Genomic DNA, 21,542 nt, shown 5'->3' on the forward strand with positions numbered 1-21,542 from the left:
CAGAGAGTGGAACCCTCAAACGAATAGGCAGCGACAGCTTTACAGTGGACAAGATTCACAAGAACAAGACAGACGGCTGCACGGCGCTCAACTGTGCCACAGACGCGATGAATTACGTCAGCACTCACATGCACCCTATATGGAAATGTCGAGTTCGCGCGCCCGATTAAATAGAGCTCACTTTTTAGCTTACGTTATTTTAGCTCGCGTCTTTTCGTAGCTGAGGCTCTGCAACGTCCACTTCCACTTCCACAACTTCAAACTATTGCTGCTAAATAACGTCTCTAATACCTCTATTTGTGTCGCTGTTCCGTACGAGGATCTTCAATTTAACATATCAACGAGCCATTTGTCTCTGCGATGAGTTCGGAATCAAGTTCGCCGGAGAAGAAGCCAATTGTCATTATAACCATAGGCATGGCCGGCGCAGGAAAATCTACCTTCGTGCAACGAATAAACTCCTATCAGCACTCTCTTGAACCACCCTCACCTCCGTATATCCTCAACCTTGATCCAGCCGTAACGAATGTCCCCTTTGAAGCAAACATAGACATCCGGGACACTGTCAATTATCACGAAGTGATGAAGCAGTGTGTGGTTCTTCCACCTTGCTTGTCTGTCACTCAGTCCTGAGCTCTGTTTCTCACCATGCTGCTATTATCGCATGAAGATATAATCTTGGACCGAACGGGGGAATTTTGACCGCTCTCAACCTCTTCACGACCAAGTTTGACCAGGTGCTGGATCTAGTCGAGAAGCGAGCTCAGGAAGTCGAGTAAGCGGCCGTATCACTTGCCTTATCGTACGCACTCATCGTACGGGTGAGCAGTTATATTATCTTGGACACCCCAGGACAGATTGAGATTTTCACCTGGTCGGCCTCGGGAGCTATCATCACGGATGCGGTTGCTTCGACGTTGCCCACGGTCGTCGCATACATCATAGATACGCCGAGGACAACTGCCCCCGCAACATTTATGTCGAATATGCTATACGCCTGCAGGTACGCAATTTCTGATTGACGACATTGCTATCGCTATCGCACGTTGCTGGAGCATGCATATGTTTGGCTATGTCTGACATAACGCTCGACTGCCAACATAGACATGGTCCATGCACCGGCGGTAATCCCATATCGCTATAGATCCAAATACTCACCGAGACATGTAGCATTCTATATAAGACTAAATTGCCGTTCATCCTCGTCTTCAATAAGACAGATGTTCAACCTCATGATTTTGCTCTAGAATGGATGCATGATTTTGAGGCCTTCCAAGCTGCGTTGGCCACCCACCGTGGCACTACAGACGATGAAGGCGAACCAACATACATGAACAGTCTCATGAACAGCATGAGTCTCGTGCTGGATGAATTTTACCAACATCTGACGGTCATTCACCTTTTTTCTCGCCGTTGGAACAATACTCACGCCTTGAGTACTTTAGGCTGTTGGCGTCTCGAGTATGACGGGAGCAGGAGTGAAAGAATTTTTTGATGCGGTGGAGGCATGTCGGACGGAGTACACCAAGTAAGTTCCTCCATTCGGCGCCAGCGCGGTACGCGGCTCTCCGTCGTCGTGCTCAATGTTCTTCTCCCGCTTATTCACCCCCACGCTATGGTAACTTCTGGTACACTCGGTTTCCACGCTAGTGAGTATCTTCCTGAGCTCGAGCGCGCCCGTGCAGCGCGGGCAGAGACGCTGCAAGCGGCAAAGGAGGATTCCGTGAGCAGGCTTATGAAGGATCTCGCCGTTGATCGTGCACGAAATCCTTCTGGCGCGTTGCATGACCGCTGGGACCCAAATGAGGACGATGACGACGGCAACGACGCGGAGGTCAATATCATTGATCGTAGTACGTCGTCTCTGATTTTTTCTTCTGAGCCCAGCAGCATTGAAGATATGGGTCTGGCAGCCCAAGAATCTTGGCCGGGCCAGTATATTGACGTTACCAGGGTGCGCCGGCGGGATGAGGAGGGGATGACTTGGCCTCGACCTGGATAATGGACACAGAGTATACTCCAAAAATATTTGAAATAGACTTATCTGCTGACCGGCTCCACACTGCCTTGATAAAATAGCTTTGAGTACGTTTTGATCTCGTCATTGGGCTGGCTTCTATTCAATCAAGAACTGGACACGGCTTCAGTCTTCACCTCACTACGGCCTGTCTCAGGGCGGGCTGACCGCAGCAACGCAGCTTCGATAGGACTGGCCACATCGTTCCCAGACGTAGATCGGTCCGAAAGTATGACACGATCGGAAGGGCTGCATGGCTCGCGTCCTAGTCTCCTTTCAAGCAGCCTAATCCGTGATTTGAATGTTGCGAACCTGCATGTGCTTAGTGGAGCCCGGACAGTCAGGAGCCACATCGGCTGATATCATAGACCGACCGCTCTTTGACCGGGGATACGGTGTGCTATAGATGTGAAATATTTCGGAAATATTCAGGAAATATTCATCGGGGGGAGGGTATTCGAAGTAAATAGATTACCTATGGTGACATGATGCATCTTGCATGTCTATCTCGGTTCTCACTGTTGCTCGAGACGCGAACGCTGTCGCAATTTGCGTGGATAGAGCAAGGTCGTTTACGTGGGATGGGTTAAATTTGCGTTGTGGCCGCGCTTGTCTATTGTTTCTGGCCTTGTGCAGCTGCGTGTTGCCTGCCGCACTGCATCAACACTTCCTTTCTCGGACTTACACCGGCGCTTACGTGATCATGCATATCCTGAGCTCAAGTTGTCCAAAGTGACATTCGCTCTCCCTCTCGTCTTTCCGTCCTTCACCCTCTTCCCCCAAGTCGTCCCCCCGCCTTTCGTCTATTTGTTTACTCGGTATAGTAGCACGGTCTTTGTCTGGTCGATTCTTCCGCCAATATGGAACGGTCGGTGCATGTTATCCCAGTCGACTGTGGCGGTAGCTGACGGCATTGTACCTTCAGCTACTCCAAGATCGAGAAGATTGGTTAGTTCGAGTGGATTCATAGTGCTCCACATGGAACTCATTTGTGCATTCATCAATCTCGCACTACAGGTGAAGGTGTGTGGCGACTCTAAGCTCCCGATAGTTTCTCCTATTAATTCGCGTTGGATCTTTGCACTTTCCTTGCTTTCCAGGCACGTATGGTGTTGTCTACAAGGCCCGCGATGTAACGACCAACCAAGTGGTCGCCATGAAGAAGATAAGGCTCGAGGCGGAAGACGAGGGAGTCCCTAGTACTGCTATACGAGAAATCAGTCTGCTGAAAGAGCTGAAGGACGACCATGTTGTCAGGTACGTTTCCTGGTTGATATTTTGTATTTTGGGGCCATTTGTTGTTTAATATTTCACTTTTCTTCACAATTGTCCCACTTGTCTCCCACTTGTCTGCTGCCGCGTGTGTGAAGCAACAGACTGACATGAACCGCCGAAATTTCACAGACTGCTTGATATAGTCCACGCTGATCAGAAGCTGTATCTCGTATTCGAATTCCTCGACGTTGATTTGAAGAGATATATGGAACAAGCCAATCAGGTTGGAAATCCTATTACTCCGGATCTGGTAAAGGTGAGTATTCTGTGCTCGGTTTATGTAAACATTTGGAACTTGTTTTTCGATTTCTTGCATGCAAATGACGCGTGTTGGACGCGTGCTATGAGAAGCTGTCGCGTCCTGGCGCCCCTCATGCAGTATATTTTCTAGCGGTGAAGAAATGTCGAGAGAGTCACGTGACCATTCTTCATCTCGTTTATCTCCATTGTCATTTATTTCGATTTTGACAATGTCTCTCGCAGAAATTCACTCACCAGCTATCTTCTGGTCTCCTCTACTGCCATTCGCATCGCATTCTTCATCGCGACTTGAAACCGCAAAACCTGCTCATCGATAAATATGATAACTTGAAACTCGCGGATTTTGGGCTCGCAAGGGCTTTTGGGATACCCATGAGGACATACACTCACGAGGTGCGCATTTTAATCGCTGATATCCCTGCGATACATGCACAGTCGGCTAATCTTATTGCAGGTTGTCACTTTGTGGTATCGTGCACCCGAAGTCCTCTTGGGGTCTCGTCACTATTCAACTGCGATCGATATGTGGTCGGTTGGATGTATCTTTGCGGAGATGGTTATGAGAGGACACCCTCTGTTTCCAGGAGACTCTGAGATTGATCAGATCTTCAAGATTTTCAGGTTCGTGTTCCGAGCTTTTCATCGACATTCGATCCACGAGATCGGTTTCCACGACCAATGATGAGTCCTTTCGTGTTCACAATGTTAACGTGTTTTCTTTAGAGTGCTTGGGACACCTAGTGAGGAGTCTTGGCCAGGAGTCAAGCAATTACCAGATTACAAACCAACATTCCCCCACTGGTCTGCTCAAGATCTGGCTGATCACGTACCAACATTAGATGATGAAGGTTTGGATCTGCTAAAGGTATGTCCAGCGTCGGATTCGAGTCTGACTCTATTCTTGTCAGTCTATGTGATTTGCTCATCTATTATTCGTGTATCTTCAGCTCATGCTGACTTATGACACCAGCAAGCGCATATCAGGTTTGACAACCTCTCTTTTGAGTATGAATATAGCTGATGCATCATATAGCCAAGCGCGCTCTCCATCACCCGTACTTCGACAATTTCAAGCTCTAACATCTTAATTTTCGATATTCGCTTCCAATCTCAACTCGCATCGGCTCTCCGTCGCTGTTCGCACGTTGTCTTCGTCCTTCGCCTTCCCTCGCATTTCGCATTCGCACATCATTGGTCAGTTCCCGTCACGCAATCATAACGCTACAATACCTTACATGCGCGTATTGTGTTCCTATATCACCCTTGCATGGCACTATATTTTTCTTGGCTCCCACTAAATCAGCCTCGATAATCATGTTATTTGTGGTCAAGGTGTCTTTTCGTTCGTCACTGCTGTGGAGTGATTATGAAATCGCTTGTTATCTTCATGTATGACTGGATGTCGCAGATTGTATTTCAATACAAGCGGATTATCATTTGGGAATACTGCACATTCAATAGAACACACGATTAGACCGAAGATAGCTAATCAGAAGACTGTCATTGCGGCCTCCACTGTTGTCAAGTATGAGGATCATGTACAGAGGCAAGTCTATGAGCCAAGCTCCACACTCAGTAATAGTTCATATAAGAGTATATTAGACTTGCTGAGAGCCTTACAAAGGTCCTACACCCGGGAGAGTGAAATCAGGGAAGTCAGGCCAATTCCCGAGCGCTCCAGGGTCTCCACCAATGCGGACCCATTGAGAGTGAGACGGAGTCGGCCCATCCAGGATGAACATTTGGTGCCAGCTGGGAGGCGAGACGTAGACGTTGGGAGGTGCAGTCACTACACACGTATTGCCTGTGCAGGAGAATTCGGGGAAGATCGTCCTAGAGCCCATGTTGTTGCCGTGGGTGCTCGAAGTCGCTAGTACGGTGTCTATTAGTGACCATAGCCAGACCTCCCTTGGCAGAGACGTGACATACCGGCCAGCAGCGACACTCGCATCGTGTCTGTTGTGCCTTCGTATAGCTCGACTGTAATCGTGTACGTACCGCCGTAGTCCCAGTCGTTCTCCTCAACGGTGAAGTTGGGCTGCTTGCGTCCGTCCGACAGGTAAGGCGGAATATACACCTCGATCCTCATCTCCTCCGGGAGTCCTGGTGTCTGCGGGTCGCTACCAGAAATCAACACCCGACCATCAGGAAGGAGCTGGAAACGGTGATTAGCGTGACAGAGATGCGCAGGGCGCTGATGGAACGTACTGTTGACTCCGAGTGGTACATGCGCGCCACGATCGTGGTATTCAGGAATGAGATTCTCTCGTTCACGGGCAGGCTTGGGTCGTAGAGCAGCGCTTGGTAGTTGGGGTCAGAGCCAAGTCCAAACCCAGCAACACCAGCCTGTGCGCCGTTGATAACGAGGAAAGTGCCATCAGGAAGCGCTGACGCTAGGGTTAGCAGGCGTAGACAGACGGATTGGAACAAGGCCGCGTACGTGACTGCGCGTACAGGGATCAGCGATCATTCAGCGTCAGGGAATGTCCAAGGCTTACTATGCATGTCATAACTCGCTTAGATGGCTAACACAGGTTATCGCTATGTCAGTAAAATACGCGAATGAATAACGTTACGCACCATCCGCTCGAGCGTCCACTGTGGGTTCTCTACCTCTGGCTGTATGCTGACACAGTTGTCGAGCGCGATGCCGAAGTTGGAACCACCACATATGAGTACGGTAACCGGATCCGTGTAGGGAGGGTACTGTGGGAATAAGACAGCTGTTGCCTCCATCGGATACGTCCTTCCAGCCAGGAAACTTGTCACTGATCCAGGGATATTAGGAAGCACCGTGAGGGTCTCAAATGTCACTGGATCCAAAATCCGCGCCTCGTTATAATAACCTGTACCAGTCATCAGTGAATAAGTAGACGGCTGCGGAGGTGTAATCTTACCAATGAATATATTCCCGCTCGGAAGCATCATAAGGTATGGGTATAAGTTGTTGGGATCAGTGCGATTCAAATAGTCCAAGAATATCCAGGTCGGGCCTCCCACAGGGGTAGGCAAAATCTCCAAGCTCGGCTCTGGCGCACCGTTGCTTCCATGTTCACCGCCAACGACCAGCACGCTCCCGTTTGATAGGACGAGTGCGGACGGATACCAACGTGATCTCTACGAAGGCAAAGGTGAGCGCAGACAACAACCACAGAAGACGAAGATACCTGAAGTTCCAACTCGGCCGGATTTTCTTCCCAGTCATTCGTTCCGTTCACGCCCGGACTGCCATCAGGCGTATACAGCCGAATCCCGTAGGTACTCTCCACACTCCACCCACCCACGTTCAGCTGCCTGGCTCCCCGATCAGGGAGCACAAGTGATGCAGAGCAGAAGACGTCCGTTTTCACGTGCATAGTACGCCAAGCCAGTTCAAAATTATCGACAAGACTGAGGTCGAGCTCGTATGCGCCTGTCGAGTTGTCGAATTCGCTCGTTCCATACTTTTCCACGAAAGACACCTTGCCGTTGATACCGACGGTGGCCACGAGCGGGACTACCACGCCACCGATCAAGAACTGGACACAAGGCAGCGTTATACTGCGTTCAGGGATGGAACGGTGGGGCACATACCTCGTATCGCCCGGTATTTACGGGCGTGTGCCAGACGCTCAGATTGCCGTTATAATAGTATAGCTGTCGTCACGCGTCAGCTGAATAAAGTCTGCTTTATTCAAAACTTGCATACCTGCAACCTCTCGGGTCCTCCACACAGATGGTCGGGATCTCCAGAGCACGGCATAGAACACTGCGATGGATCCGAGGCAAAGCCAGGGCTGTACTCAATCACATCCTCGACGTCCCCACACCCTTGATAAGATAATATCGGCTGGGCTCTCAAGGTAGTTTTGGAAGAAACACATACAACATTCATCTCCGTATTCGAGACCAGCAGCGGGATAGCCGTAGAAGGCGCATTGGTTCAAGCATGCTTCTACGGTATTATTGTTGGTCCATATATTCTGGTAAGGGAAGGTTCTATTCGCGCCCGGTTCCCTGCGAGACAAGTCCGTCAATTAGCCGAAGAAACAAAAATCGCATATTGCTGAGACATTTACTGCAAGCAGCCTTCGTATTGCCACAAGCTCGGGAGACTTGTGTTGAGTGGAACAGGGACAGGATACACTGTCACATTCCCGGTGGATGTGTATACCTGATATATGAAGTTCAAACATTATATCTCTTGCAGTGAATGTTAATAGGCTTACCGATAGCAAATTGGGACCACCACACGCTTCGCTGTTTCAAAAAATGATTTACAAATCAGAAAGACATAAGCGATATGAAAGCGAGAGCTCACGTTGCGTTACCACCACACGCCATATCACAAGCACTATCGTCAGTAGTGACTGCCCCGTTCACAAGGGCATCCGCACAGACTATGCGACGTGGTGAGAGGGAAGCCAAACGAATAAAACAACGCGACGACATACAACATTGAACGCTATACTCTATCCCTGCTAGCGTATAGTTTTCTGATGCGCAGCTTGCAATGCAAGACTCGACGGTGACATTTGAATTATCCGGGAGTTCGTCCGTCATGACACGTCCATATGCATTATCGCTGCATACTCACAGCAGTGAGCGATGTTTCTGAAGAAAGGAAGCAGGGCTTACACATAGCATGCAGCGTATTCCCAGGGCGAGGGGAGCCCGGATGTTACGGGATAGACTGGGGATGATGTTCCTCCGCCTCCGCCTCCTCCGCCGCCACCACCGCCGCCAGTAGGGCTAGTAGGGAGTGTGCCCGTGTAGTTATATATCTGATGGAGACGGCAGTAAATATGCACATCTAGATTGAACTGAATGACGACGCACGTTCAGCGCATTGGGCCCCCCACACGTTTCTGAGCTGTTTCCAGCACACGCCATGTCGCATGCACTAGTCGCGATCGGCACAGCGCCGTTATCCAGCACCAAGCCGCAATCTAGGGGGAAACAAGCGAGAAGTTAGACTTGGTTTGAAAGTGCGCCTCTGTTGGGGAAATCTCACAGCACTGCGTGGAATATTCCATTCCCGCTAAGGGATATCCGGCATTGTAGCACGCCGATGTGCACGATTCAGCGTCAACATTCCCATCGACAGCGGGAGAGACAGCGAGCGAGCGAGCGTTGACCGAGTCGCTAGTCAATGATTTGAGAGAACTGCAGCATCAATAGGCAAATGGTATGTACTTGTAACATCCGAGGGAGTCCCACAACCCCACGCTTGGAACGGCGACAGGCCCTGCGGGAGGTGATGCTCCGCTCCAGAATAGGCTAAGGCGATCTAAATGAATTGGGATTGTCAGAAGTTGAGATGGATGTGCTCGCCGATGATGCCAATGCTCACCTCCGGCACCGCATATCTCGCTCGAATTACCCGTGCAGGCCATGTCACAATCGGTTTCGTTGGCCAAGGTACCGCCATTGTCTATGCCGTTTCCGCAGTCTGTGGGATTGGGCGCCATGGGTCACGATAAGCCGATACCAGCACAGATGAAGCTTACAACACTGCGACGCATATTCCAAGCCTGCATATACGAAGGACTGTCCGACGCAAAAATCGATGCAGTTGACAATTGTCATGTTGTCCGAAGTCGAGGAAGGCCCTGTGAGCGTCCGGGCTGCGACGTCGTCACTGCGCCCCGGCTATGAGCAATGTCTCACATGAAAACTTGCAACAACAAACGTGTAACATCCTTCGTACGTCCAATTCCCGGGTGGATCTGGTGAGATGTATCCCCGTAGGAAATGGTGCCCATAGGACGCACGGACCTGTTCGAAGCAGCATGAGCGAACCTGACAGAACAGTCAGAGATCCGACGTACGACTGAGATTAGCGCGGCCAAAGCCAGCAGAGAATGGACAAGGACGGACATCCTCTGCACAGGTGGAGACAACGAAGTTTGTACTGCGCGTGCAGCATATATGTGCTATATGCGCCTTTTATATGTGCACGACTGTCCAGACGCGACGTCTCAGGCCGGGAAAAGTGGTTCGAGATTAGTCCTGCACGGCCGGATCGGAGAGCGCACTCCGTCTGCAACTGCGATCGCCTCCCCCCCACAGGACCGCAAGCAGCCAAGTACGGAACGCAACATACCTTTCGTTCCACACCCGATGTGGCTAAGATCATCTACAGGGAGAGCGCTGGCAAGCATCGGATCAGACTCTGGGAAAGTTTGTTGTTTAGAGGGCGTTGATCATGCGGGGCGCAGTATGCCAGGCACGACTATGTCCAAATGTGCAATGAATAACCGGCGAATGTTGAGTGCCACAAGGCTGACGCCATGTGCGCCCAAAGCAGGCACTGTACTGCACGTAACAGGGATGATCAAGCTGCCAGCGTGCGTCTCCGTAGATGTGGTATAGAGGAAGTCTGAGCGCAGACCGCGCCGTCAGTTGAGTGAGGCTGCAAGATGGTTGTGGGGAGATCCTCGCGGTAAACATTCCCGTTTTCCTGCTCCGTCCTGGTCAGCATTGCGCAGGCATTGGCGTAAGACTCGGAGAAAGACAGACGACGCTGCTCAGGGCGAACCGTCAGAACGCCACTGGTTTAGCATTCTGGGCAAGGTATGTGGACTAGGCTCACCAGATGGCATCCGCCAAAGACACCAGAGATTCCGGAACCGGAGGCGAAGAGAACGTCCATCGGCATGTGTGGGGACCATGCCCGACTTGCGATGTAACCCATGATCATGACCACCTGCAAGCCAGAGAGCCATATCACCGCAAAAGGCATCAGTTCTAGGTATTAGACTAAGGAGCATCATCAGAGCAGTCGGTATGAAAGGGAAAGGCGCCATAGGGATGATGTGGCAGACAGGAGCTGCAGACTAAGAGGGAGGTGCTGATGATGGGATGTGTCGTACTCAAGAGCCAAGCCAGACCAAAGGTTGCATTATGTATATATGCTGTTTGACATCCGGTTTTAAGCGATACGGGCATCTATCCCGCTAGGTCAATGACCCTAGTGTTCCTGGTCAAATTTTGTTCAGATTCGCAAAGGACATTCAACGCAGCCATAATGATTGCATACGCTTACCAAAATTCTGCTCGCCAATCGATGCATGCGCCACAACGCACGAACTTAGGCAAATTTCACTGTCGAGCAAAGCACGCTAGGTAATTCGGCGGGGATAACACCGAGCTCCTTTAGCTAAATCAATCAAGACTGGAAGCCAAGAGATAGAGGGTTGTAAGACGGTGATCAACCTCAGAACAGTCTCCTCCAAAAGTCAAGACGCTCACTATCATATGAATCGCCAAGACGCAGAGGCTGGGACCGTAGGACAGGCATTGACAGCACGCCTGATGGATGGAGGCGACGGCCTCTCTAGCCTTGTCTTGAGTTGCGGTACTCTGATCGCGCGTTTCAGCCAGAGCACAACATCAGCCACGCTCAGTGCCTGGCGGAGACTTGTCACGGAACTGATGCCCCAGACAGCGGGGTAGGACAACGTCCAGAACGTCCATCTGCCAAATACCAGGGCGCCATCTAAGCGGTACCGTAAAAACCACCCCGCAACTTGAGCCTCAGCCCCCAACATACAGACGGAAGACCAGTCCGAGATACACGATAAATTAGCTGGAGAGGTCCGAGAGATTGAAGTGGCCGACGGCCTGTCCAAACTGCACCTTGACGAGCGGCTCGGAGCTGGAGAGAACAAGTTGACTTGGCTGTCCCGTGAGCAGAATAGATACTTTCTCCATCGATTCATCCTTCGCTCTTGCAGGCTTCGGACATCCGTATCTGACAACTTGGCACACGGACGCGGAAAGAGGGAGCCAACCCTGCAGGCTGTCCAAGATGGCGGATATCTTGTTCCTGGTATCGTGTACATATACGTGAGCTCAACGTCCGAGCTCGACACGATGATCACATACACCTCCGTATCGTGCAAAGTTCGCTGTACGAGCCGCCTCGGGAGAAACGCGCAGGGTGACCGGTGATTTGCAAAGAGAGATGTGTCACTGCGCTGGCCAGTCGGCGAGTGCTGCGGGTGGTATGTATGGCACCTAGGCGGGTTTCGTTTCTGTACCACTCCGAGCCAGTGTTGTGCGAGCTGCCATCGGTCGCAGTATACTCAGATACGAGCTGATGTGCAGATCGTTCAATGGTTCCGGTCAGTTCTTGCGCGGCGGGTGTGCGGTTTGATGACACCGGGTCTGTCACAGTGGCTGGTCACACAACAGGTATTCCTATGGCATGTTTCTTTTGACCAATCCACCCCTCCACAACAAAATCTGTTGGACTAGCCTTCTCCTGCACACGTTATCAGTCCCGGTCACCGTCAGTCGCCAATGATGTTGACGAGCCCTCAGAAACTAATGCTTATTCGTGGAACATAACAAACTACACTACACGATGCGCCGCAGAACACCACTTCCCCGAGTGCACCAATCCTCTAGTCCAGCTCGTCAAGCAATGCACGCACCACAAGGCTGCGAGTGCGATGCCAATTTTCGCGGCCGCCACCGTCGCGGAATTGCTCGATACCGTTATGGTAAACCCACTCTGCTTCATCACGGCCAGATTGCTCTCCATCGCCATCTTCAGCAGCTCTCCTCCTGTTGTGGCGCTGGTTTGGCAGGGGCGGGGGCGGCTTGGTACTGTAGTGGGGATTAGGCAAACGTGGCATATTGAGGCGTGGGTCTCTCATATTGTATTCATAGGGTGACGGTGGCGGTTCACGATATAGAGGCTTAGGTGGGAGTGCGGGTGGGAGTGCAGGTAAGGGTTTGGAAGTTAGACTCTTATAATATCCAGCTGGCTTAGCTGGAACTGGGGGCGCTGGGTGTGAGTAATCAGCCCGTTCTATAGCTCTACAATCGCCAATGTCATGAGTTACTATTACGCCACGGACGCTTAAGCAGACTCACAAGACAAGAGCGGGAGCGAAGACAAGAGTCCCCAATCCAACAAGGACTGTCGAGGCGCGCATTATAATAACAGTCGTAAGAAGTGTGGTTTGTCGTGAATCGCTAACGAATGACACAGGTCAAGCTGTGACCAGGATTTCAAAAGTTGCAGGGTAATGGAACATGGTAGGAGACTTACTATCCAGTACCTGACCCGAGGGACTCGATGGCTGAGCACAGATCAACTGAGGGCTGGAGAGCATTGATACAGACTCCGTGGATGCCTTTTATGCTGGATCTAATTATTTTTCCAGCCGAACACTATCGGTTTCGGGTAACGATCAAATACACCTCCTACAGATCTGAGTCCCAGCATCGCCATAAGTTGCGCTTGAGAGCGTCGAAAGTAGGGAAGTTCAAAGTTGACACAGCTGGGCTCGCAGAAAGTTCTGCGGCGCAGATGCATCTTTAGGCGCTGAATAAAATGCGAGCCCAAATGCAAAACTGCAAGAAAAGGTGCCCATGTTTCCTGCTTATCTAATGTCACACTCAGATATGCAGTTTTTATTCTTGCTTTTCTGAGTCACCATGATAAGGAACGAGCACCGCAGCCAAATGCGAAGTATGAGTTCTCTAAAACCGTGGGCAATATCCAAAGTTCGAGTAGCGGACATGCGGTCGAACACAGCTCGCAGGAGGTAGCGAGTTTTCATTGTGTTCGGAGCTTAAACATTATGAGCGCTCGACTGCCAAACATGGGTGATCCGTAGCTGCTGATTGGCTGAACACCCATGTTTGACGGATGTTGCCACCATGTTCGACCAACATGTTCGAGCTCCGAGCATGATCAAGAAATGCTATCTTCAGTGACCGATGTTTTCCCTATGTTTGGCGCTCCACCTGTGGGCATTTCCCGCAGAGATAAGGGAGTCGATGTCACACAGGAAAGTCAGTGTGACCGCATTTTCAACTCGCAGCTCCAGAAACTCGCATTTTCTCTAGCGCCCAAAGGCGCATCTGCGCCGCAGAATTTTCTGCGAGCCCAGCTGCGTCAACTTTTGAACTTCCCTAGTGAAACGCAGTCGAAACGCTCTTAAAAACCAATGAGTTTGGTCGGACGAGGCCCGGATTCCCGGTAGAACCTCGGGCGGATCCAGAACCCGATATATTCTCAGGTTCGCACCACTCGCATCACCCATGATTTATTCAGATTGGACGATATGACGCGCAGAAGATCTCTGCGACCATGGGGAGACCATCCTCAACTAACAAATAGGGAAATTTTCAGATTAGGAGAGATATCCAGGTATTCAGATAGTCAGACTCCGTTGGGTCGGACTATTCCGAAGGAAGGAGAGAGAAGGGATTGCGTACGACTCGCGCGTTTGTTGAACCATGTTTCTCAAATTTAAGCTGCGTAAGAGGGCGATCATAGGCAGAGCGGTCGTGCATAGCACCAATGAACAACCAGCAGCCGAACCGGGTATGGAAGCTATGAACAGTACATATATTTGGCAAGACCAAGGTGAGTACTAGTCCCCGTCTGCCCGCAGTTACAAGTTTCACAGCGACATTTCGTTTAAATTTGTGGTACACCCGTCAATCACAGCTTTTAACTCGGAATAGTACATGAGTGCAACACAGCTATATTTGTGTCCAACGCAAGAGCTCTACAGTATAGATTCGGTAACCAGCGCTATTCAGCACCTGGCATGCTTCTTCCCTCCGAGTCTCAAACTTCCCTCCCCAGTGCGCTTGGGGGCTCATCCAAACCTACAGCAGCCTCCAATGCCTCCTGCACTACCCCAAAGCCCCTGCTCGCCGTCGACGCAGGCGCGCTCTCCGCATCCGAAGCCGCCGCGCCCGACGGATCCACCACGTACTTCACCGCGTCCCTGCATACGTCGTCAGCCAAGCGGAACATGCGCCCGGACGCCGTACGTGCTCACCCCGTCTCGTGCGCCGCGACGGAGGAGAGGCTTGCGGGCGGAACGTGCTCGCGCACCGCATCGGCGATCGCGCGAGCAAGGTCGCCGCTGGGGAGCCCGAGTGCGCGCGCGAGCTCCTCGATGCGCTGCTCCACGCCCGGCTCCCCCACACCATCTGGGCGTTGGTCCGTTTGCGCCCACGCGTGCTGGTCGGGGTGCGGGTTCTGCTGCGCGGGCGGCCGGCGCCCGAGTGCGAGATTCCACCAGCCGCCGACGTCCGCCTTCCACTGTGCGAGCCGCCATGCGTAGAATACGACAAGGAGCGTGGCGAAGAGCGCAAGCAGGTAGTTGAAGCGCTTGAGTGGGACGTGCGAGAGCGGCGGGGACACGGAGCGAGTCGCCTTTTTGCGGTCGCGCGGTGGGGGGAGGTCGGAAGGGGAGCGGACGGCGCTGTCTCTCGAGCGAATGTTTTCCGACATGTCGTTTGATGAAGTAGTGTGTGTTCTGCGTTTCTGTATGAGTAGAGTGCAGGAGGTGCTTGAGTTGTGCGAGTGCGAGGAGGATTGAACTTATATGTCGCCTGTCATGCAGGGGGCGATGACGTCACTCACCCGCACTCCGCCTGCACGCGCCACCGACGCGTCGCACAGGCGCGTGATCGTGTCAATCAAGAAATAAATAGTATATGCTTGTAGCCTGGTTTCTTGAGCATTGTCTTTAATGTCCTGTCAACCAGATCCTGAGATATTTACAAAGCAGACAGCCGAGTTATTTCCTTGGAGCCCACGAATACAAAGTTCAAGGTCCGAATCACGCGTGAGGCCAGAAAGAGCCGAATTGACATACGTCAAGGGAAAGGATGTAGTATTACATCCTTCTTCGTAGCACTTTATTGCGGCACTCGGTTGCAAGTACATTAGGTGGGCTTCGCCCAGTTAGCATAATGCAGTGCTATGCACCCGTCATCTATTTACTACTACTACTACTACTACTACTATTACTACTACTACTACTACTACTACTACTAGGGCAAGTACGCAGTCATTCCGCACTGTCTCGCGGATATTCAAGCGATCGTTGCATGGGTAGTTCTATATCCCTCGTCTGTTACTCGAATGTAACACGGCGACACCCCTCGACACGAGTGCACGACCCAAAGCGCGAAACGAAAAAAAATAAACGGGGTATCGCTGCCCACAGCTAATATATTCATAAGCAAGCCCAGGACCGTAGGGATACACATACACACACGAGACAAGGCAGTCTGACGCGGACACGGGTGGACAGATCGGCAAAACAACGCAAAGCGGTACATACACAAATTCAAGACAGTGGTATATGGGGCGAGACGAACAGCTCAGGGGGGAATACCGCGGACGGACCGGGACCGACGAGTGCGGTGATACAAATACAAGTTCCAAACGCGCGCCGAAGGCAACGAGACACGATGACAAACACATCACACACCTCACGCACCTCATGCCCCCACATCCTGACCTGTATCCCCCTCCATCTCGCCCTCGCTCTCCGTTCCTGCTCCATGTCCAGGTGGTGGCGGGGGAGGGGGGTATCCATAGTGCGGCCACGGCACGCCTGTGGGATACCCCGCATACCCATGAGGAGGAGGCGGTGGGTAGTACGCAGAATACACCGGTGCACCTGCATACGTCGACGGGTCCGGGTATCCCACATACTGCGGCGGTGGGGGTGGGGGTCCGTGTGGTGGCGAAGGTGTGCTTTGGTGTGGCGGGGTAGGCGACATTGCAGGGTATGGCCCGGAGGGGTACATTGGTGGCAGTGGATAGCCTGGATAGTAGCTGTACGGCGCATAGTGCGGCGCGACCGCAGCTGTCTCCGAGCCAGGGTATGCAGGTTGAGGTTGGTGCATGCCCACGGGAAGCGGTGGGGGCGGTCCTTCATCTGTCGGGCTCTCTGGGCTTGTCGTAGCGGCGGCATTTTTGCCTTTGCGAGAACGTTTGGGGGCGCTACCACCGTATGGGTCATATCGTTTGCCGCGTTTTGACGAGCTGGACTCTACGGGATCAGTGTACAGAGAAGAGCCTCCGAGTGGGGAGGGAAGAAGGGTTGGAGACGCATCCGAGTCGTCGGCCTCGCCGCGGTAGCGAGGAACGCCGTCAACGCCAATCTCGACTTTGGGCGGGTTGCGGAAGTGTGTCTTGTCGAGGTACTCTGGGCTGATATCCAGGGCAGCGAGCTCGGGCAGTGTCGATGGTGCACGCAGGCGACCCTGTTCGACGTCTTCAATCTTATAATATGAGATGAGGTGCTGGGCGACGCCCCCGATTGTCAAAGAAAACGTCTATTGACAGAAAGCGATCAGATCCGGCACGTGTTCGAGACGGAAAACGAGACAGTCACCACGTACTTTCTTCATCATTCCACCCGGCTTGAACTTGTAGCTGTTCGTCAAGCTACCGACGAGACTGCGTTCGCGCTGGCGGTCGGCGCCAGCCAAACGATGTGCCTCGCTCTTGGGGCGACTGAGGGTCTGTCCCTCTGGCTTGACGCCATCGGGGGAGTATTGCTCGGTATCCTGTGCCTGGGGGACGACAGGCTGCTCTGCACGGGCACTCCTATGGCCAGCACCACGTTTCTCCGTCTCGCGGTAGAGGAGGAAGTTGCCTAGAATGCGGCTAGGACTCCAGAAGAAGCCGTCCGTCCATCGTTTGATGCCGCTCTCGTCCTCGTCAAAGACAAAAACGGAGCCGGAAGTAATCATCTTTCGCTCTGAGTCGACAAGGCGGCGGGTGACGCGGGGAATGAGACCACGGCGAGCGGCCTCGAGGATGAGGAGGGCGTCACCGGTGGTCTCTATCCAACCAGTCCAGGGCGGCTCAGTCCAGGTGTTGGAGTTGCTGTCGTGCGACATGAGAAGAGCCTGCGGTTGGCATTGAGCGAGGTGAAAACGCGGTGGGCGGCATCGAGGAAGACAGTGGCGAGAGGGAGAGACGAGTTGTCAGCAAAAACACGGACATTAAGGTTAGAAACAAAGTTGACTGACCGCGAGTAAGATTTCGTCGGGAGTGGTGGTTGGCAAAGAAGGTTCGTGCCCCGCCCGCCTGAGCGCGCCACAGGAGGCGAGCGTGGGAACGGTCTGAATCTGCTCGACGCTGCTGAGTGCGAGTCTGCGTCCGTCGGGGGGCTGCTGGCCGTGCTCGGCGTCGACGACGGCGACAATGGCGGGCTGCTCTCTGGCAGAGTCGGAGTTGGGCTATCGGAAAGGCGCACCCAGGCGGACTATGCGGACTATCTATTGCTGCATCAGCGGTTCTTCGCCTTCCAAACTCGTCCTGGTGTGGAGTCCTATCACCCTTCCACCTGTTCGTCTTCTGCGTACGCTCTCCCGCTTTTCCATCCATCTCTCCGCCTGCCTTCAGACACCTAAGGTCGCTGCCGGCGACGCTGAACTCCCCTTCGAGCGAGCCCGCTGTGCATAATGAAGGTCCGACCCACATCCAGAAGCTCCGTCTCGAGCGGCGAGCGTCCATGATAGCGGCCCGATGTCGCCCACGGTCTGTCTTCTGCCGTGGATGGGACCATCCCTCTTCTGCTGCGATTAGCTTTCTCAGCACATCCCAGGCCTCTCTCGTGATTGTCCAATTGTGCATCCTACCCTCTCTTCGTCCTTGGCGCCGCAGTTCTCTTCCTCGCCAGCGAGTACCGAGACCATCTTCTCTTCGCGTGCACGCCCGTCGCGAGGTATGTGCCCACTACCAACAGCCCACCCATTGGAGGCGCCACGTGTGTACTGACCCTCAGGTGTTTAATATTCGACGTCCAGCGCTGACATCTCGACACTCGGAGGCAGTCTTGCGCGACCACATGAGCGGAGCAACAGTTTAATCATTGGCACAGGCGGCTCGCCCACCGCACCATACATGCGCATCTGTTCATCCATGGGATTCGAGCGGTCTTCGTACCGCCCGAATCCAGCAATAGTTCCGATGCTGCCCTGTTGATATGTCCTCCATGGATCACTGGTGCTAGCTTTCCTTCCATCGCTCACACCCCCACAGACCTAGTGAATGCATCGCCGCTCTACGCCAGGTTCTGGAGCACGTCAGTGGTGTGTACCGGCTGTCTTAGACATATCGGGGGGGGGGAGACGATCGCCTGCGGTTCTGTAACGATCTAACGCGCGTGAAGAACGTCGTTCTGCAACACGTTGGTCCTCCGTGGTGGCGCGGTATATCGAGGTCTAGTCTCCTCGGCTTCTCCGCGGCAACACTGAGATGTCTTCGCCTCTTCGATTCCTCCAGTCCGAATGGTTATCGACCGGGTCTTCGGCCCTCGTGTGTGCCTTCCAGCGCCGTCTATCGCTGCTCGTGCCTAGGCTCGTCACTTGCATATCCCGTGATAGTGATACGCAGCACCACACTCTGCACCTCTTCCTTGGAGAGGTGCAGGCAGGGATCGGCTTACACGTCAGAAGGGGGCTGTGAACGGGGTATCCAATACTGCGCGTCCTATTGGACCTTGAAGGGGTCCCTGAGGGCACGGATTGACCGATGTTACCAATGCGTATCTGCTGCGCACCGTGCGGCCTGTGACAGTCAATCCGCTAGCATTGTTGGTGGGAACTGAGACCGCAGAACAGTTTTATGACTGTTTGAACCGAGTAAGTTACAGCAACGTTGGTGAGTGTAGTAAGAAGCAATGATGATGGTAGTGCGTTTTCTTATTTGTCTCAGTCTACTTTACGATGTACATAGCTTGTTGTCAATGCGCTCGGCAAGCTGATTGTACCCATTATGCCGCCCTCCGTCTCTCTGGGGTGCTCGTCGCTGGTTTGTCTCTAGATCCTCTGTGATATATCCAAGCAAGGGTTGTTAGCAAGCATGTGTGCATTTGGGACTCAATAGTCACGGAGCGAGTCGGCTCGAACTGGGTTAGTACCTATAATGAAATGTCATTTCCGCGTGACTCGTTCAGTCTTGCCGGAAATGAGTAAAATTTGTTTACTCAAAGTTCGTGACATAGTAGAAGACAATGTTTACTTAATGATTAGACTCACTCGAATGGACTCAGGCTGAAGACACTCAAATACTTAGTTGAAGCTGAATAGACTTTTTTTGCTCCTTGCACAACCTACATGCCATGCGGGCACTTTATCTTATCATATTACCCCTCAGATGTATTCAATGGAGCACTATTAGGTAGGGGATGTTAATTAACAGCAAACTGATCAGCACAGACCCTCTCGGACATCCGACAATCTATCATTTTTTCATACTTCGGAGTAGCCACCTCGGGATTTCGATGGGGCTTACCTTGATAATCCCCGGTGCGCACGGGTTTGATCTCTACCACTTCGTGTTACTAGCTGACTGTCTCGTCGAGTATGCAGTTTCTTAATATAGAGCAGAGTCGGCATAAAAGCTGTTTACGGACAGCAGTATTCAAGTTGATTGTTATCCTCCGACGTGCTCCCATCCCGATTTCCATCCCCCTACAGACGATACAGCATGACGTTCCCTACCCGCAAGATCGGTCAGCACGACGTCTCTGCTGTAGGCTACGGCGCGATGGGACTGTCTGCGTTCTATGGCAAGCCGCTGCCAGACGAGGAGCGTTTCAAGGTGCGCGCATAGCCAACTCCATGCTTCTGCCCATCTTCATTGGCCCTTCCAACTGCGTCAGGTGTTGGATGCTGTCTACGAGAGCGGCTGCACGATGTGGGACACAGCCGACGCATACGGAGACAGCGAGCTCCTCCTCGCACAATGGTACGTGCACTGCACACGCATGTTGCACTATCTCTGACCGTCCACTACAGGTTCAAGCGTACCGGAAAACGCGACGAGATATTCCTCGCGACAAAATTCGGGCTCTTCTCTGGCATACCCGGACGTGCTGCTAACGGGGACCCCGATTATGTCCACAAGGCTTTCCAAAAATCGATCGGCAGATTGGGCGTGGACTCAATCGAGTTGTACTATTTGCACCGGTAAGTGATCTTACCATGTCATCCTGTCTGGCGCCTCATCGCTGAGCAGACCTGATCCCACCGTGCCAATTGAAAAGACCGTCGGTGCTATGGCTGAGCTCGTAAAGTAAGCACCGTCCTCGCGGTGCGTCACGACTCCCCCAGACTGACTCCACCGACTCGTAGGGCCGGCAAGGTAAAGTACCTCGGTCTCTCCGAGTGCTCGGCCGCTACCCTGCGCCGCGCACACGCAGTGCATCCGATCGCCGCGCTGCAGGTCGAATACTCGCCCTTCACCCTCGAAATCGAAGATGAGAAAATAGCGCTGCTCACGACGGCGCGGGAGCTAGGCGTTGCGATCGTGGCGTACTCTCCCCTTGGACGGGGCATGTTGACGGGACAGTATGTACGTGATCCGTAGACGCGTTCGAGCGAGACGAGGTGACGGCTCATGGACTCTCCCTCTCTGCACAGAAATCCCCAGACGACTTTGAGGATGGCGACTTCAGGAAGATGATACCCCGGTAGGGCGCTTCGATTTTGTCGTCGGCCAGGCGGGTGATTTCAGACATACAGCTTCTCGAAGGAGAATTTTCCCAACGTTCTCAAGCTCGTCGACGGGTTGAAGCAGATCGGTGCAAAGCACAATGCGACGCCAGGTCAGGTCTCCCTGGCGTGGCTCCTCGCCCAGGGCGAGGATATTATTCCTATTCCTGGGACTTCGAACATTGCTGTCAGTGTTGTTTTGTCGCACGGCACTTTTTTTTGCTGATCACTGTGAACGCAGCGATTCAAAGAGAATATCGGTAGCGTGCAGGTCACACTAACCCCGGATGAGCTGCGCGAGGTCCGTGAGATCGCTGAGAGCGTGTACGTCCATGCTCCTCGGTACCCTACCACATATGCGTCGCATGCTGCGTTATTGTTTGGGGATACACCGGCATTGTAATTGGGTCGATCTTACAGTCTTGTAGCACCGAGAGAGAAGCGGCCATTGTTCACGAGAGATATGCATTCGCGCTACTTTTCAGAGCGCGAACGTTCGCTGCTTCCAAATCGATGTACTTGAAAACAGAGAATCACTGCAAAAATCCACATGAATGATTGGCGAGTCAAACCCCGAGTCTGACATACTGCGATCCGCTGGACACCACCCTTGGCTTCTCAATGATTGTAATGAATTGTGTCGAGGGGACGCTAGAAGTCGCGGTCACAGAGGTGCATCGGGCGATTGAGGAGGAGGAGGAGGAGGAGGAGGAGGAGGAGGAGG

The 21,542-nt window shown here is 52.7% G+C and overlaps 6 protein-coding genes across 6 annotated transcripts; 2 read left to right on the top strand and 4 right to left on the bottom strand.

Annotated features, from left to right (window-relative positions):
* Positions 1 to 360: 360 nt before the first annotated feature.
* Positions 361 to 4,633, top strand: FIBRA_04839 (uncharacterized protein; the record flags this gene model as incomplete). The annotated part of the gene is made up of 16 exons (XM_012326625.1): positions 361 to 614; positions 671 to 775; positions 830 to 1,003; positions 1,171 to 1,390; positions 1,446 to 1,499; positions 1,553 to 1,853; positions 2,751 to 2,889; positions 2,943 to 2,965; positions 3,035 to 3,040; positions 3,118 to 3,274; positions 3,422 to 3,548; positions 3,776 to 3,946; positions 4,008 to 4,174; positions 4,277 to 4,418; positions 4,501 to 4,537; positions 4,587 to 4,633. 16 exons carry the CDS (start codon positions 361 to 363, stop codon positions 4,631 to 4,633), a joined length of 2,124 nt encoding a protein of 707 aa, XP_012182015.1.
* A 536-nt stretch (positions 4,634 to 5,169) lies between these two features.
* FIBRA_04840 (uncharacterized protein) lies at positions 5,170 to 9,414 on the bottom strand (the record flags this gene model as incomplete). Its single annotated transcript, XM_012326626.1, has 23 exons — positions 5,170 to 5,423; positions 5,483 to 5,708; positions 5,762 to 5,940; positions 5,982 to 5,997; positions 6,052 to 6,078; positions 6,134 to 6,399; positions 6,451 to 6,670; positions 6,721 to 7,071; positions 7,127 to 7,189; positions 7,242 to 7,363; positions 7,419 to 7,549; positions 7,612 to 7,706; positions 7,762 to 7,792; positions 7,854 to 7,932; positions 7,987 to 8,117; positions 8,171 to 8,316; positions 8,372 to 8,481; positions 8,547 to 8,677; positions 8,729 to 8,822; positions 8,886 to 8,984; positions 9,043 to 9,173; positions 9,225 to 9,310; positions 9,364 to 9,414. 23 exons carry the CDS (start codon positions 9,412 to 9,414, stop codon positions 5,170 to 5,172), a joined length of 3,039 nt encoding a protein of 1,012 aa, XP_012182016.1.
* Positions 9,415 to 11,943: 2,529 nt separating this feature from the next.
* Positions 11,944 to 12,480, bottom strand: FIBRA_04841 (uncharacterized protein; the record flags this gene model as incomplete). Its single annotated transcript, XM_012326627.1, has 2 exons — positions 11,944 to 12,361; positions 12,419 to 12,480. 2 exons carry the CDS (start codon positions 12,478 to 12,480, stop codon positions 11,944 to 11,946), a joined length of 480 nt encoding a protein of 159 aa, XP_012182017.1.
* A 1,649-nt stretch (positions 12,481 to 14,129) lies between these two features.
* Positions 14,130 to 14,804, bottom strand: FIBRA_04842 (uncharacterized protein; the record flags this gene model as incomplete). The annotated part of the gene is made up of 2 exons (XM_012326628.1): positions 14,130 to 14,292; positions 14,347 to 14,804. The coding sequence occupies 2 exons, from the start codon at positions 14,802 to 14,804 to the stop codon at positions 14,130 to 14,132; spliced, it is 621 nt and encodes a 206-aa protein (XP_012182018.1).
* Positions 14,805 to 15,802: 998 nt separating this feature from the next.
* Positions 15,803 to 17,834, bottom strand: FIBRA_04843 (uncharacterized protein; the record flags this gene model as incomplete). Its single annotated transcript, XM_012326629.1, has 4 exons — positions 15,803 to 16,645; positions 16,712 to 17,224; positions 17,348 to 17,537; positions 17,575 to 17,834. The coding sequence occupies 4 exons, from the start codon at positions 17,832 to 17,834 to the stop codon at positions 15,803 to 15,805; spliced, it is 1,806 nt and encodes a 601-aa protein (XP_012182019.1).
* Positions 17,835 to 19,811: 1,977 nt separating this feature from the next.
* FIBRA_04844 (uncharacterized protein) lies at positions 19,812 to 21,221 on the top strand (the record flags this gene model as incomplete). Its single annotated transcript, XM_012326630.1, has 8 exons — positions 19,812 to 19,925; positions 19,987 to 20,072; positions 20,123 to 20,293; positions 20,343 to 20,399; positions 20,459 to 20,678; positions 20,747 to 20,796; positions 20,849 to 21,005; positions 21,060 to 21,221. The coding sequence occupies 8 exons, from the start codon at positions 19,812 to 19,814 to the stop codon at positions 21,219 to 21,221; spliced, it is 1,017 nt and encodes a 338-aa protein (XP_012182020.1).
* Positions 21,222 to 21,542: the final 321 nt, after the last annotated feature.

This window comes from Fibroporia radiculosa, assembly GCF_000313525.1.
Source record: "Fibroporia radiculosa TFFH 294 genomic supercontigs, scaffold3508, whole genome shotgun sequence".
NCBI lineage: Eukaryota > Fungi > Basidiomycota > Agaricomycetes > Polyporales > Fibroporiaceae > Fibroporia > Fibroporia radiculosa.